This window comes from Mustela lutreola, chromosome 9, assembly GCF_030435805.1.
Source record: "Mustela lutreola isolate mMusLut2 chromosome 9, mMusLut2.pri, whole genome shotgun sequence".
NCBI classification, from domain to species: Eukaryota; Metazoa; Chordata; class Mammalia; order Carnivora; family Mustelidae; genus Mustela; species Mustela lutreola.
In genome coordinates this window covers 30,845,027-30,860,375 of record NC_081298.1, presented here as the reverse complement: position 1 = coordinate 30,860,375, position 15,349 = coordinate 30,845,027, and the positions used below count along the sequence as shown (strand labels likewise).

General features: G+C 45.4%; 1 protein-coding gene across 9 annotated transcripts in view; it reads left to right on the top strand.

The window, feature by feature from the left end:
- The window catches only part of SLC23A2 (solute carrier family 23 member 2), a 130,898-nt gene that overhangs the window by 71,432 nt on the left and 44,117 nt on the right, over window positions 1-15,349 (top strand). For all 9 annotated transcript variants that reach the window (XM_059133879.1, XM_059133874.1, XM_059133880.1 and 6 more), the window contains 3 exons: window positions 4,054-4,152; window positions 10,921-11,037; window positions 13,054-13,211. In XM_059133879.1, coding sequence (XP_058989862.1) covers window positions 4,054-4,152; window positions 10,921-11,037; window positions 13,054-13,211 — 374 coding nt within the window. The remainder of the gene's footprint in view (window positions 1-4,053; window positions 4,153-10,920; window positions 11,038-13,053; window positions 13,212-15,349) is intronic.

Sequence of the window (15,349 nt, the reverse complement as noted above, 5' to 3'; positions counted from 1 at the left end):
ACAGTTGATTTCTCTGGCCCTGCCTGCACCAGCCTCTTTGGGACCAGGACTCACATCTGCCCAGGGCCCAGGCGATTGAACTGGACAGTGGCTGGGGTGCCTTCCCCCTGACCCTGACATTCAGTGCAGGGCTAGTGTGTTACCCGTCTGACTGTGGTGGTGTCTGCCTGGCGCCCATACCCAGCAGCCACAATGCTGTGCTCCCATCCCGGCAGTCTCCAGGGGCATTAGGACCACATCCTTGCTCTCTCCCGAACCACACTACCTGTCCCAGAGCGCTGTTCACACCTTGGCCCAGACTGCTGTCTTGAGTGCCCAGCAGCAGCTTCATTAAAGGTTTGCCTGCTTCTGTTCCCGTTGTCAAGCCCTTTACCGCACCTCGCCCTTCCACTCGCCTGCCGCCAGCAGAGCAGCCGTCTGCAGGGGCATCCTGTCGTGGCCAGCCTCTGCTTGACCCTGCTTTGCAGCTCCCTGGGGCCCCTTGTCTCCAGTCCGAATTCCTGAGCCTGGCACCTGTTGCAGGTGGCACCCCTTGGAGGCAGGGGTGGGGGTGGTGGTGGCATGCCAGGACTGTATCTTCATGGCCTGGGCACTGCAGGTGTTCAGACCTTTCGTCAAATGAATATGTGAGTATTTGCCTGGGCTGGGAAGCATTTGCATCTTATAGTACTTACCTCATTGTGTGTGTGTGTGTGTGTGTGTGTGTGTGTGTGTGTGTGTGGAGTAAGTCCGAAAAGGCGTGGGAATTGATAAATCCTGCCAAAATCTCCTGTTTCATGCCGATATATGAATTTAAAAAAATCATTGAGGTGAAATGCTCACAATTGGTTAGCAAAATTAACCACTTTAAAGCGAACAATTCAGTGACATGTAGCACGTTCAGTGTTGGGCAACCATCACTGCTGCCTAATTCTGAGACCTTTTCAACACCTTGAAGGAAGCCCTGTCCCCACGGAGCAGTTGTTCCATGGCAGTGGGCCATGTGTGCAGATGAAGGGGGTTTTAGCCAGGACAGGACGTTGAATCCCATCTGGGTTTCTTTGATGATTTAGTAACTGAGCGTTGTTGTAGTAGGAGAGTTCATCATGAGTGTGTGTACATCTTGGCGTCTCCGTGGGCTGAGCACTGCTGTGATAGGACTTGGAGAATGGCTCTGATAGTATGTTAGTGTTTCCTGTTGTAGACTTGAACTTGGCTGGGAAGGTCTCTCTTGCTGGCAGCTGGTTTTACGGGCAAACAAATGTCCCAAACCCAGGTAACTTGTGTAAAAAAGCTGTCGCATGACTTAAGAGGTAGTCCTAGAAATAAATCTTCAAGGTGCCGTAAGAAAACTCTGCTCTGTAAAAATTACGTACTAGTTAGTGCAGATCTCTGGCATTCTTTAAAGTAGCCTCAATGCTTAGGTTATCAGTCTGTATAAGAAGTTGAATTTTTCACTGCCTGATTTTTTCAACTATTTAAAAAAGGGGGGATTGAAATATCTTTGGACCACCTCAATCTAAGCTGTGCTGCTTACTAGATCTTTAGTTGTTATAATTTCTTCCCCATTCCAAAAAGTAGTTGTCTTCATTATAGGTAATTCCAGAATACATAAAGGGAAAAAGATGAAAATGGCCCCACTGATTAAAGACAACCACAGTTAATACTTTGGTGGACATCTTTTTTATTGTTTGTTTAGAAAGGGTTGGGTATTAAGGAGGGCCTGTATTGCATGGAGCACTGGGTGTTATACGTAAACAGTGAATCTTGGATCACTAACAAAAACTAATGACGTACTTGTATGGTGACTAATGTAACATAAAATATAAAAAAAAATTTTTTTTTTTAAAAAGGCAGCAAACAAATAACTCAAAAATACATGCCAATTCTAAAAGACCCAAATGTTAAAGGAGGAGTGGGAATAAAAAATGAAATGTGTGCCCATCATTAGTCCTTGTCCCTAGGATAGCCTTCCTATCATTGGTTTGGAGTCTTTCTACATCCTTTCCCAACTGTTCAAAACAGGGAGGTTATTAAGATTTTTTTAAAAAGCATAATTAGGATAATTCTAGGCTATTTTGTGACTTTTTTTTTTTTTAAAGATTTTATTTATTTATTTGACAGACAGATCACAAGTAGGCAGAGAGGCAGGCAGAGAGAGGGGAGGAAGCAGGCTCCCTGCTGAGCAGAGAGTCTGATGCGGGGCTTGATCCCAGGACCCTGGGATCGTGACTTGAGTGGAAAGCAGAGGCTTTAACCCACTGAGACACCCAGCACCCCTATTTTGTGACTTTTTAAAGAAGCAATATTTTTTGGAGTTCTTTCCTTGTTAGTACCTTAGTTTATTTTTTCTTTTTTAATGGCTTTTTCTTTCCAGTCACATTATTTTTGAAATCAGTATCTTATATCTTACAATGTTTATCTTTTTTTCTCCCATTGGTTGTAGTGTCTTTTTTTTCTTTTTTGAACATTTAGGTTGTTTCCAGGGATTCAGCATTTTAAATATCAGTCATCAGTCTTGAATGCACATATCATTTGCATGGATATTTCTGGAGGGATAAGTTTCTGTGAGTGCAATTGCTGGGTCCAAGAAGATGCCTATTTTGTTCTGGTGCTAACTTACCCTCCAGAAAGGCCAGTCCACCAAGAATGTAATCTCTCTAATAACTGAGAGTAGCTTTTCTCCCTACACCCTGGTCAACAGCAGATTCATCTTTTAAAATATCCCCCTAGGGGCGCCTGGGTGGCTCAGTGGGTTGAGCCACTGCCTTCGGCTCAGGTCATGATCTCAGGGTCCTGGGATCGAGTCCCGCATCTGGCTCTCTGCTCAGCGGGGAGCCTGCTTCCCTCTCTCTCTCTGCCTGCCTCTCTGCCTACTTGTGATTTCTCTCTGTCAAATAAATAAATAAAATCTTTAAAAAAATAAAATATCCCCCTAGTTTATGTTAAAAAATGAAAATTTAAAAAATTTCATTTCTATAATTTTAAATGAGGTTGGACAGCTAATCAGATTAAATATTTAATAATTAAATAATTTAATTATTAAATATTTAAATATTTAGATATTTAAGTTTTTTCCTGTGAGTTGTAGATTCCTGTCAGTTGCCCATTTCCTGTAGATTGTTTTATTGATTTGCAGGTATTTACCAACTACTGATACCGACCTTTGTGGCCTATAGTCGTTGCGCTGGACCGTCTTTTACCCCATCACTGATTTTTTACTTCTCTCTAATATACTTTACAATACCAGATGTTAAACTTTTTATGTACTTTGTCTTTTTTTCTCTATATTTTAAAAATAAAGTTGTGCTGCTATTCTTGCATAGTTATTTTTCAGTACCAATTTTTCAAGATAGATCGCTAGAAATGGAGCCATTTGGCTAAAGAGTAAAAATATTTTAAGATTGCTACAGGCTTCCAAGACCTAAGATGACTCCATTTGCCTCATCAGGGCAGGCACATGTGACGGTGGTGATGAATTCTGGTCCTTACTTTGAGGGCCCAGAAACTAGATTTTGTCAGCATGAACAGCCCCAACGCCCGTCCAGTGCCACCCGTTACTGCCTGCCTGCGCCTGTGCTGGCAAGCTAGTTTGTATAGTAACCACAGTGTGAAACGTCAGCCCGTTGGGTTATGAGCAGTGTGTGTTGCTTCTCCCGGGGGGATGCCGCTCAGAATCCTCATCATGCGGTGACTTGGGAAGGGATCTTGACCAAGGCAGCATAGGATGCTTTCCCCCGACCCCCACCAGAGTCTGCGGCTCCGGCACCCCACTACGCCTCCTGGGAGTTAGGGGGCACTCCCAGGGCTTTCTGGGGCCACTCCATTTCCGGCCTCCCATGTAGGACCTGCAGTGCACTGCTTGCCGCTGCCAGAAACACACACAGTTGCTGAGGCGGTGCACACTTGTCCAGGGGTTCTTTTAAGAAAACCTGAAACTCGGCCGATTTGGTAGGCAGAACACACACGGCTTGGGTCTGTTACGAAGATTATAAAAGGCGTCTGGGGAGAATGTTACCACACAGCGCAGCGATGTGCCGTGAAACAGCCTATAAATGAAGTGCTTCTCTGCAGGTGGTGATAAATGGAGGTGCCACGTCCAGCGGGGAACAGGACAATGAAGACACCGAACTCATGGCCATCTACACGACGGAAAACGGCATAGCAGAAAAGGTACCCCCTGGGCCCAGCCTCCTCCCCGTGTCCCAGGCCCGCTGCAGGGCGTGGCTGTCTTTCCTGGGGACTCCTCTCCATGCCCCTGACTGGGTGTGTTCTTTTCACAATGGAAATAGAAGGGATGAGGAGGAGTGGAAGTGACTTAATTGTCTTGATGGCAGTTAAGGTGAGACCCATATAGAAGTCCTTACTTTTAAAGACCTCAAGCAGGATGCTGAGGGAGGTGGTTCAGAGTGTGAGTCTGGACTCAGCTCTGGGTGCTACTGTGACCCAGATCCCTGGGGGAATTACTTAAGCTCTCTGGGTATCAGGTGCCTCAACTCCAAAGAGGGAATAAAAATGTTAGTGTCTGTTCAGTTTGTTAGGATTAGATGAAATAGTAACATAGGTGGTTATTAGTGTTGTGCCTGGTACTATTCTGTTGTGGTAAACGAGAATAAGAGAAGCCAGTAGATCTTGCGTAGCATACATTTAAAAATGACCTAGCACCGATACTTTAGAATGTTTTATAATGTATTAATTGGATATTATTGCCACATTAGTGGCATTAGAAGATTTCATATTCCTCACTCCTGTCTTTCAGGAGATGATTTGGATGATGGGAAAACTCAGATTGAAACTGTCTTTGAGAGTATTAAATATCCTTAGTTAAAGTACTTAAAGCTTTATTAAATTGTTTCATAATGTAAAAAAAGAGAAGCCTGTGGATGGCTTATGTAGACTGTGACAATGAACAGAGTGATAGAAATCACATGCTGAGATGGGAAAATCTTTTTTTTTTTTTTTTTTTTGCCTCCTCCCATCTCTTTGAGGTCAGTATATGTGAACCTATTCACAGGGGCCAGGAGAGACCTGCCCAAAGAGGGTCCAGATGTCTTCATTTATTTTTTCCCCTTTTTTTGGGGGGGGTCGGTCACTATGGCTAATTATGAAAAGTGACATATTTACAGGTTTCACGACAGCTCTAAAACATCTCAACTTCATTTGAGTTTTACTTGGTAGACTTTTATTTTTTAATTTTTAATTTTTTATTTTTAGAGAGAAAGGAGGGTGAGGTAGAGGGAGAAGGAGGGAATCTTAGGCAGGCTCCATGCCCAGTGCAGAGCATGACCCCGAGGTCGTGACCTGAGCTGAAATCAAGAGTCAGACACTTAAAAGACTGAACCATCCAGGCCACTCCAATTTGGTAGACTTTTAAAGCACATTTTATTTTCACTGTGAAAATTTACTAATTAGTTTCTATAATGTAATGTTATTCTAGAACAGTTGTATTTTTTTAAGGTAAGCTGTGCACCTACTGTGGGGTTTGAACTCAAAACCCTGAGATTGAGAGGTGCATGCTCTACTGACTGAGTCAGCCAGGCGACCCTGGATGGTACTTTAGGTAATGTTCACTTAATATTCTAGATAGTGTTCACTTAATATTTTAGAAACAGACCACTAGAAAGTCGATGCCTGCAAATAGTACCCAGCCTGGGTATTAGCACTGGAAGTTTACAGTGTCATCACTAAAATGATAAAGAACAAGGATGCTAATATTGAAATTCTAGAATAATCAAATTTTTGTGTTTGTGGTTTTTTTCCATTTTTGGCTATCTTGGCCAGTATTGCTTTTTGGTCAAGCTGTTATAAATTTGGTCAGTCTATTATAAATTTTATGGAGGCTTATTAGATTCATGCTGAGATGTTAAAATTCCTGTGGTCTTGGATTCCAAAGTGGTCCTCAGAGTGCAGGAATTCAAGTGGCCACTGTTGACATGTTGGCCTATGCCTACGTCCGCAGCTGAGATACAGCCCATGGAGCAGGATCTGGGCAGGGAGCCACCGCCCGGCCTGCTTGGGTCTCAGCATCCAGTGCTACATCTTGTAGTAGAGTGCTTCTGAATTCATAGACTCTTTTGGCTATATCCATTTTTTGTGTACTGGGCCCTTAATCAGAGTCACCAGAATTTCCAGGGTATAGGCTGTCATGATTTTGGACTCCCTCCTACATTATCCAGGAAACGATGGTCATCTTTTGAAATGAATAACAATGAGCATTAACACTGAGGGCTTTTTAACATCTCTGGCAGTACCTTTTACTGATTCTAGTGAACTGTTGGCAGGAAGAATGTCTGGCTCATTTATGCTAGACATTTATTTGCCTGTTTGAAAATCTTTTTCACTGTCTAAACTTTGAAACATTCGTATTTCTTTGAGTACTAGGGAGAGAAGATATCTTTCTGTTTCACTGGCTGCTTTTCTTTATGAAATGACAGGTTTCGGGGGAAGAGCTGTCATGTATTAAATGGTGCGAATGGTCCAGACCTTGGGCTCTATGATTCAGGCAAGGGGCCACTGTTAGTCTTCACCACAACCCAATTAGAGAGGTGCTATCACAATCCGTGTTTTAGAGAAAAAATGAAATTTAGGCCTTCTGCTGTCTTGAATTCATGCAAAGAAAACTTCGGAGGATACTACCCTGTGGGATCTTGCTTTTTCAAGGGCATGGAAAGGCTGTGTCTTGAACACTTGACCATGAAGTAACACTGGAACCTTGCAGGAGAGACAGGATGAGTGGGGGCCAGAGAGATCACCCCACATGTTCTCCATATTCATGTTTGTTTTCCTAATTATAGCAAGCTGTTAGTTGTTATGTATTTTCTTATTTTATACAAAACTTGACTTCTGGTATCTTTTAATACTCTTGAGCTCCTTATAGTAAATGCTGGTTAATATGGTGTTAGCTACAAGATACCCATCTTGGAATGTGCTCAAAGGGATTTATTCATGAAAGGGACCAGAAGGATAATGCCTTGAGTCCCGGACCATGAATCTTTAAGACCATAGCATTGAGACCCACGCCCAATACATTCTGAACTTGACCTTGGTATTACTGGGATTCCTCTTTGGGGGATGTTGAAGGAATTGAACTTTGTTTATAGTGAGGGTATTTGGAACAGGAATGAAGTAACTACATAAACGGTTTAGATGTTCCCATTGAAATATCAGCAATTTGTTGTTTTACAGTGTTTACAGCAGCACGTGAAGTGGTTGCAGCAGTATTGGGCAAAATATGTTTATAGCATGTGTGTTTACAGCAGCACGTGAAGTGGTTGCAGCGGTATTGGGCAAATCACTATTAATCACAATTTCAGAGAGTCCATTGTTTCTGGCAATTTCTAAGCAGCAACCCTGCTCTTCCTGGGAGGCTGTGTAGCATGGTGGCAAGTGCAGCCTTTGTGGACAGCCTGTTTTCAACTGCTGGGCGACCCGCTTGGCTCCTCAGGGTCTCTACCTTCTCATCTATAAAATGGGGTTATTATGATGTGTGACTTCCTAGGTCCCTTGCATGGGGGACCGGAGAATGTAAAACAGCATGCATGAGGTTTTTAGGAAGCAGAGATTGCCAAAATGTGGAACTAGTTACAAGTGAAGTAGTTATAATGTGTACCCACTTGAATATCCCACTGGCTTGGCACTGGGGTCTTTTGCTGCCCATTGTTTCAACAGCTGGGTGGTTGCAATGGTTACCAAGCTTGTTAAATAGAAGATGAACCTATTTTTTTTTTAATTTTTTATTTTTTATAAACATATATTTTTATCCCCAGGGGTACAGGTCTGTGAATCGCCAGGTCCACACACCCCATAGCACTCACCAAAGCACACCCCCCCGCCAATGTCCATAACCCCACCCCCCCTTCACCCAAGCCCCCTCCCCCCAACAACCCTCAGTTTGTTTTGTGAGATTAAAAGTCACTTATGGTTTGTCTCCCTCTCAATCCCATCTTGTTTCATTTATTCTAAAGATGAACCTATTTTTGTAATGTTGAGATTTATTTTTAAAGTTAAAGACCTTTTAAACTTTCAATCCTTGTGGATTCTGTTTAAAATTAAGGTACCAGCAGTTCTTGAAAAAGGAAGTTCCCTTGGAATAGATTAGACAAGAATACAGCATTGGTAATTTTTGAAGCTAGAGAGAGATTTGGAAATATTCCATATTTCCACCTTTGTATATGCTTGGAAAATTGTGTAGTACAAAGATAAGAGAATAATTGAGTCATACCTTGTTGTTGCTACTCTTTGGTTCTCTGGTATTGATTTTGGCTGTGGAGAAATTGGGCCAGTCTTGTTTTCTTTTTATCAGCATCTTGGTATTTTTGCCTGTTTTTTGGATTCTTTGTTTATCTTTGATATTCAGTAACTTTACTTAGATATGTTTTGATGTTGACTATTCTGGGTCAGTGTTTTTTGGCACTTGGAGTATTTAGCATTAAGGACCCTTTTATTTTAGGAAAGCTGTCTTAAATTCTGTCTTTATTTTTTGTTTCAGTCTATTCTTTTGGTTTTCTTATTTGAGGGACATATTTTGGATCTCTTTTGCTAGCCTTCGCTAGCTATCCTTTCTCTCTAATCATTTTTTCTTATGTTGTTTGATTTCTTTTTTTTCTCCCACTTCCAGCCTGTGACCCTTACTTTGTTACTCATATCTGTTTTCTCTTATGCTCCTTCATGTGCACTTTTTATTCCTTTTCTTAAAAAAAATTCTGTCAACATGTTTTATTTCCCTTTGTTTTTAAATTTCTGTTTTAAGGTCTTTCTTAATGCAGTTGATTGTTTTATTGAGTTTTCAAAATATCTGAGTCTGAGCAACATTGGTGGTATCATGGCTGCCTTCCAGAATATCTGAATAGTTTTTCGTTAATTCATTGGTGGGTTTTTCTAATTTGTAAACATATCCGTTAGTTCTTGGAAATTTTATTATCTCTTAAATTCATTTTTATATTACATTTTAGACTTTTAAAAGCTTTTTTTTTTTTTTTTTTTTTTTTTTTTTAAAGATCCATTTGAGAGAAAGTGTGTGTGTGAGAGAGACAGAGACAGAGTTGGGCGGGAGGGGCAGAGGAAGAGGGAATCTCAAGCAGTTTGGGTGCTGAGTGCGAAGCCCAATGCAAGGCAGATCCTATGACCCATGAGTTCATGATCCGAACTGAAACCAAGAGTTGGACATTCAATTGACTGAGCCCCCCAGGTACCCCTAGACACATTCTTAAGAGCAGGATTCTCCTTCTCCCTCCCCACTCTGCTCCTCCCTGCTCACTCACTTTTTCTCCCTCCCTCCCTGTCTCAAATGAACAGAAAAACTTAAACCAAAAAACCCCAGGCTATTCCAAGGATTAACAGGCTGTCTCCCAATTGCCAGGCAAGGACCTAGCCATTTTTTTCTTTTTTAAAGATTTTATTTATTTTGACAGAGAGATCACAAGTAGGCAGAGCTGCAGGCAGAGAAAGAGGGCGAAGCAGGCTCTCCACTGAGCAGAGAGCTTGATGTGGGGCTCAATCCCAGGACCCTGAGATCATGACCTGAGCCAAAGGCAGAGGCTTAACCTACTGAGCCACCCAACCACCCCCCAAGCCATTTTTTTGAAATGTGTGAGGGCTTGGACAACCCAGACCTGCTGAATTAACCCTTTCCTGCACATTAGTGCATACAACACTGTTCACACCCATGTGTTTTCGCTACCACCCCTACCAACAGATTTTTTAAAGGCACACGTGATCCATTTTAACTTATTCAGGAATGCAGATCTGCCACTATCTTGTTTAAAATGGAAGGAAAAGTTCTCTGAAAGGTCAACCTCAGTTCTCGTTTGGATTAGCTCAAATGTCAACTTACATCAGACGTTTATTTACCCTTAGGCTTTAAAAGGTGAGGCTGAACTGCGTCACTTCCTTTGTTCAGTGGTATTTGGGCCCCAAATCCTTGTCTGCCTCTGCACAAGAAATCGATTGACGAACAGGGAGTCAGTGTCTTTCTGTGGACCATATCCATGGACAAGAGGGCACAAGTGGGGCTAGATAATGTCAGAAGGTCATCATCTTTTTTGTGAACCATCTTACTTTTTCTTTTTAGGCACTTTTTTTAAGTTACAAAAGACTTAAAGTGCCCATCTCGGATTCTAAGAAATTGTTCATAGAGTTTTAGAACCCAGAGCAGTTTTGAGGGTACATGAGATGACTTGAGGTTATCTTGAGTTTTCTGTTTAGCTGAGAAGTAATGTAGACATCAACTGAATACGTCTAGACTATAATCTAAAGTGTCCAGTCTTTGTGAAGATTTTGGCTCAAAAAGCATACAACACTTAATGTTTTTAGAAGTCTGTAGTAATGGGGAGGGGGAAGGAAAGGAAAAAACCCTGTCCCCTAAACTATCAATATATCTTTAGTCTGTTTTTAAACAAAAATTGAAATCCTGTGTCCTTTCGAATTTTACTTTTCACTCGCCATGTGTCAGAGCAGCTGTGTTTTGATAGGAGGGTGTAGGACTTTGTTTTGAAGTTCAGCGATCATCCCTGCAAGGAGAAAGAGAAGGGTAGAAGGGACAGATTAGTGCTCTTTGTCTGAAAGTGGTTAGCGTTTTAAAACGTTTTCTTCCTTTGAGGCACCACTCGAGAACTGCTCATGCCAAGGCATCCGTTTATGGGGTCAACCAGGGAACGTCCCTCTCTGTGTAGGGCCCCCTGGGCTTGGAGAGAAACCCTGAGCAAGCTGGGTGCTCTTGGGGATGAGTCTGTGACAAGGGATACCGAGCCCCCAAACTCTGAGGACTGGTCGTCTCGCTGAGTGTGTTGAGCCTTGCATCAAAGGCAGCCAAGGCTGATTTTTGCAAAAGCATGGCCACCACTTCATAAAGTTGTTTCTCAGTAATAGTGGCCTGCTCCAAGCTGAGTGTGTTCCTGGTCCTTGCTTCTATTAAATAATGCCTTTTCTCCCTGTCACTCACAGAGCTCTCTTGCCGAAACCCTGGATAGTACCGGCAGTCTAGACCCCCAGAGATCGGACATGATTTATACCATAGAAGATGTACCCCCCTGGTACCTGTGCATATTTCTGGGGTTACAGGTAAGATGGCTCCCTTAGAATGTAACTACCAGCAGATGTTCAACTTGTCTGTCTGGATTCTTTAAAAATTCAATTTTGATTTTTATTTATGGACAACTTTATTATAAATTTCTATTTTAACAATGGCGACTGGGACTCATTAGCATCCGTTTCATAGTAGTGAAAGGAAGAAAAGAACAGGAGGAAGAGGTGGACGCAGGCATGAAAGAGGGAAAACTCTCAAGGAATGAGCAGACGAGTGATGTGGCAGGAAAGAGGAGGGGCCGGTGAGATAGAGAAAGAGGGGAGAATGCAGTGAGGGAGGGAGGAGAAGTTTTGATCTTCACTCCTGGTCATGTAGTCCAGTCGTGGTCATTTCTGCTGTGAAACAGGGGTGACACCAACAAGTGCCCTGTTGGCCGGGATGCACATAGGAGGTTTCAGTCTTCTCTGCATGGGAAGGGAGACCCGCTGTCGTAGAGGCTTCGTCTGCTGCGGACTGCCGTGGGAACACAGTGGGCAAGCCACCAGATGCTGGGAGACCAGACAGGTGGTGACCCAGCTTGACGCGGGCCCTGCATCTTGGGTGTTTTTCTCCCCTCTCTCTGTACCCTTTTCCCACTTAGGGGTTGGTGGGAGGCCCAGAGGCCCTGACGCCCTGGCCTATATCTGCCTTGGTTGTTTTAGCCCGGACTCTGTTCTGAGGTTTGACTTCCTTTTTTCCTTTCTCAAGTTGGAATGGGTTGTTCCACCTGAGGTATTTCAGATGCTGAGAAAAATCGGTCCCAATGCACCCCAGACACGTGTAGTCACTTGGAGGAGGGGAAGTCTCTGCAGACATCTGATGCTTTGGTCTGGTTCCCAGCGCCCTCAGCACCTCTGTCCCCACCTCCCACACGGGCACCAAAGCAGCTGGTTACCTGGACTGAAAGGTGTCTAGTAAAGGAGGAGTCACAGCCAAAGGAGCTAAGTTGTCTTTAGCTTGGGCTGAGTATCCTGAATCAGATTCACGAAACTCACTTTTGGAAATGTTTATATTACATATGTCTTTAGAAGTTTTCCCTGGTCTTATAGGATCAGGAAACCTTGCATGTGTCATGCCTTTCTTGACGATCTGCAGTGCTCTTAAGCTTATGAGCAGCTCTGCAAAGTCCCAGACAGGAACGTTCTGTTCCCCGTCCGGAACACCTCACAGTGTTGCATAGTGGAGTGTCGGGCGTTAGGCAACCCATTCTGGCAAATGAGAGCAGAGACGGGAAACTTGGGAAGGGAAGTAGGAAGTTTGCAGATCAGAAGAGGGACCTGAATAGACAGACCTCTGGGAGGAAGGGAGGTGAGCAGCGAGTGCCCGGAATGTCCCACCAGGGGCCAAAAGCGGGGGCTAGGTCCCAAAGGAGGAATGGGGGATGGGCACTTTCTGGAGGGTTCCCACAGCTCCCACACACCCATAACCCTTTCCCGATGGTAGTCAAACAATGCCAGGCCCTAGAAAAAGATGGGAAACACCCTGTGCGTAGACGCTTGAGTAACTTTAACCTACAGACTGGAGAGAATTTAAGAAAAAATAAATAAATAAAAGGAAGACGGATGATCTCAAGAATATATATAGAATGCCACGTGAAATATTGGCAAATCACACCCGAGAAGAAAAACCTAGCATGACTGCTGAGGGCTTGTTTTAAGAATAGTTCCATGCAACACAATTTGTGTCAACAGATTAGAGGAAAGGGATCTCAGATCTTAGTAACTGATGCTAAAAAAGCATTTGAACAAAGCAGGTGTTCCCAGTCAGAGTTCTGTAAATAAACCTCACCTGTGCAGGCCGGGCTCAGGCGAGCCATAGACAGGAAACTGCCAGGAAGGTGAAGCGCTAAAGAACGGAGAGGATGTGCTACAGGGTAGGCATATGTACCCTGAACACCAGAGAGTCTTCCTGTGGGCTGTTGTTCACAAACAGCCGGGACTCCGGTTCGGATAGGATCGGACAGAAACACGAGGAAGCGCTCCTCTCTCCCCAACCCCTCCTGTCGCCCACAGCACTACCTGACGTGCTTCAGTGGCACCATCGCCGTGCCCTTTCTGCTGGCCGACGCCATGTGCGTGGGCTACGACCAGTGGGCCACCAGCCAGCTCATCGGGACCATTTTCTTCTGCGTGGGAATCACAACCTTGCTGCAGACAACGTTTGGATGCAGGTGAGATTGGGGTGTTGAATTGGGGTGCTGAAGCCCCCTGAGGCATGGAGTGAGGCCACTCACTCAGGGCTGCTTGGAAGGACTAGCTGGAGCTGGCAGGGTGGGGGGCATCCTAGTGGCCACGGTCAACCCTCCAACCCCCACCCCCGTGTTTCTTTTCTTGGTGGAGGGCCCAGCCTCTCTTCCCCAGGTGGGCAAGCTGGAGACTCAGACTCACTCTCCTCTCCTTCTGGGTCCCCAGTGGGCAAGTCTCATTCTCTCCAGGATCCCCTTCCTGTCCCCCTTCCTTTAGTTCAGACTTAACTGCTCTGCTCGTGCCCACTGGTTTCCCTGCCTCCAGGGTGGCTCTGCTCTCCACTCTGTGCCCCCCCTGCCCATCTTGCTCCCGTTGCATCTTCCCCTGGGCTGCCTGCCAGGTTGTAGCCCCACTCCCCCTTCAAAGTCTGACCACTCCCACCCCATAGGCTTCTCCCTTGCTCTCTGTCCCACCACCCTGCCGTGGGCTGGCCTCTGAGCCCTGCACTTGCTTTGGGCTGAGCTCCTCCCTGAGCCCCCTGTTTCTCCTCCTATGCTTGTGCTCCCCAGCAACCAGTAAACCCTGCTTATCCTCCCGGCTTGTCCCTCCCCCTCTGTGAAGCACGCTTGTGTCCCCAAGGCTTCTGTTGTTGCCTCCTCTGAATCCCCACACATGCATCTCGTGTACAGTCTTCTGATGTGGCTCTTAGTCCACTCTGTCCTTTTTTGTTTTCGTGTCTTTTCCCATGGGATTGTGCTCCCCTCGGTACCAGGGCTCTGGCTGGTTCACCTTGCATCCCCAGCCCCCAGCTCAAATGGGTATGGAGCCGGCACGGGAAGGAAAAGAACCGTCCTTGCCTGCCTCCTTGTGCGGGCCGCTCATTCCTCTGCTCTCTGCTCTTCCACCCTCATCACAGTTCAGCCTCCTCCTTTGCCCCCGGCTCTGCTCTCGGCCTGGAGCCTGCTGCAGCAGGACCCTCTGTCCCCACTGGAAGGGCAGCAGATTACACTCGGGAGTTCTGTCCCCTGCTCTGTCAGAGACAGCCTGAGGAGGGCTTTGCCTTCTCTGCTGGGGGAACAAGAACAAGAAGCTACAGAAAGCAGCTTGAGACTCATGAACTGTATTCTGAGGAGTCTGAACCCTCAGGGACCTCCCGAGGGTTGCCCTTACCTGGGGACAGGAGAAATATGGGAAGGGCTGTGAGCAGAGTTAAGGTGTTCTGATTGGCCTTGCAGGCTGCGTCCTGGGAAGGGATAGGGCAGCTTCCTGGCAGGTCTGTGGATGGATAGAAGGCTGTGGGGGTGTCCAGCTCTTGGAGTTGTCCAACCCCAGCCCCTGAAAGCCTGCCTATATCCACCACTCTGAGCACCTCTCTTACCCCAGGAGGATGGTCTCCTTAGAGGACCTGTGAGGGGAGGGGCAGGGTGTCATTGACCTGTGAGAGGGAAGGGATGTGTTCTGGGCATTCCAAGGAGGACTTGAGTTATTTTCTTAGAGCCAGGTAGATAAATTTGGTTGGGAGCATCTTTCAGTCCTTTGAGAAAGCATTCGAGGTTCTGTATTTCAAATCCAGAGTGTATTAAAAAGCTTTTGTTGACTGACTCGGGAGCCTTACCTTCTATACAGGCCATTGGTTCTTTGGCAGGGTGGCTGGGGATTGTTCTTTTTCTAAACAGCTGACTCCTTGGGGAACTCGTTGCACAAACCATCTGTAAAACTGGGCAGTGCTTACAGTTGAGATTGCTAGTTGATCTGAAGAGTGAAGATTGCTGATTGATCAGAAGAGTGGAAGCATATGTCTTTAGTGTAGTAAAATATGCAGTATGCAGCTCTGCCCTGGTCTTATGCCAAGGAGGCTAGTCCTGGCTGGCAGTTGAGCCTGGCAGCCGCAGGCACAGTTGCCTGCTGGTGAGACAGAAGTGGGGGGCCCTTTGGGTGAGGGCAAAGAGATGGGAGGGCACCCATTCAGGACCCCCTTACCCCTTACCCATCTTGGGGCACAAGAGACCTAAACAGAACAGCTTGGGTCTATGCACCCACCCCCTAGCAGCTGAGCTGAGAAGGAACAGGAGAGGGCTTTGAAATACCTGCTGGGATCGCTTGGGGACCCAGCCTGTAGAGC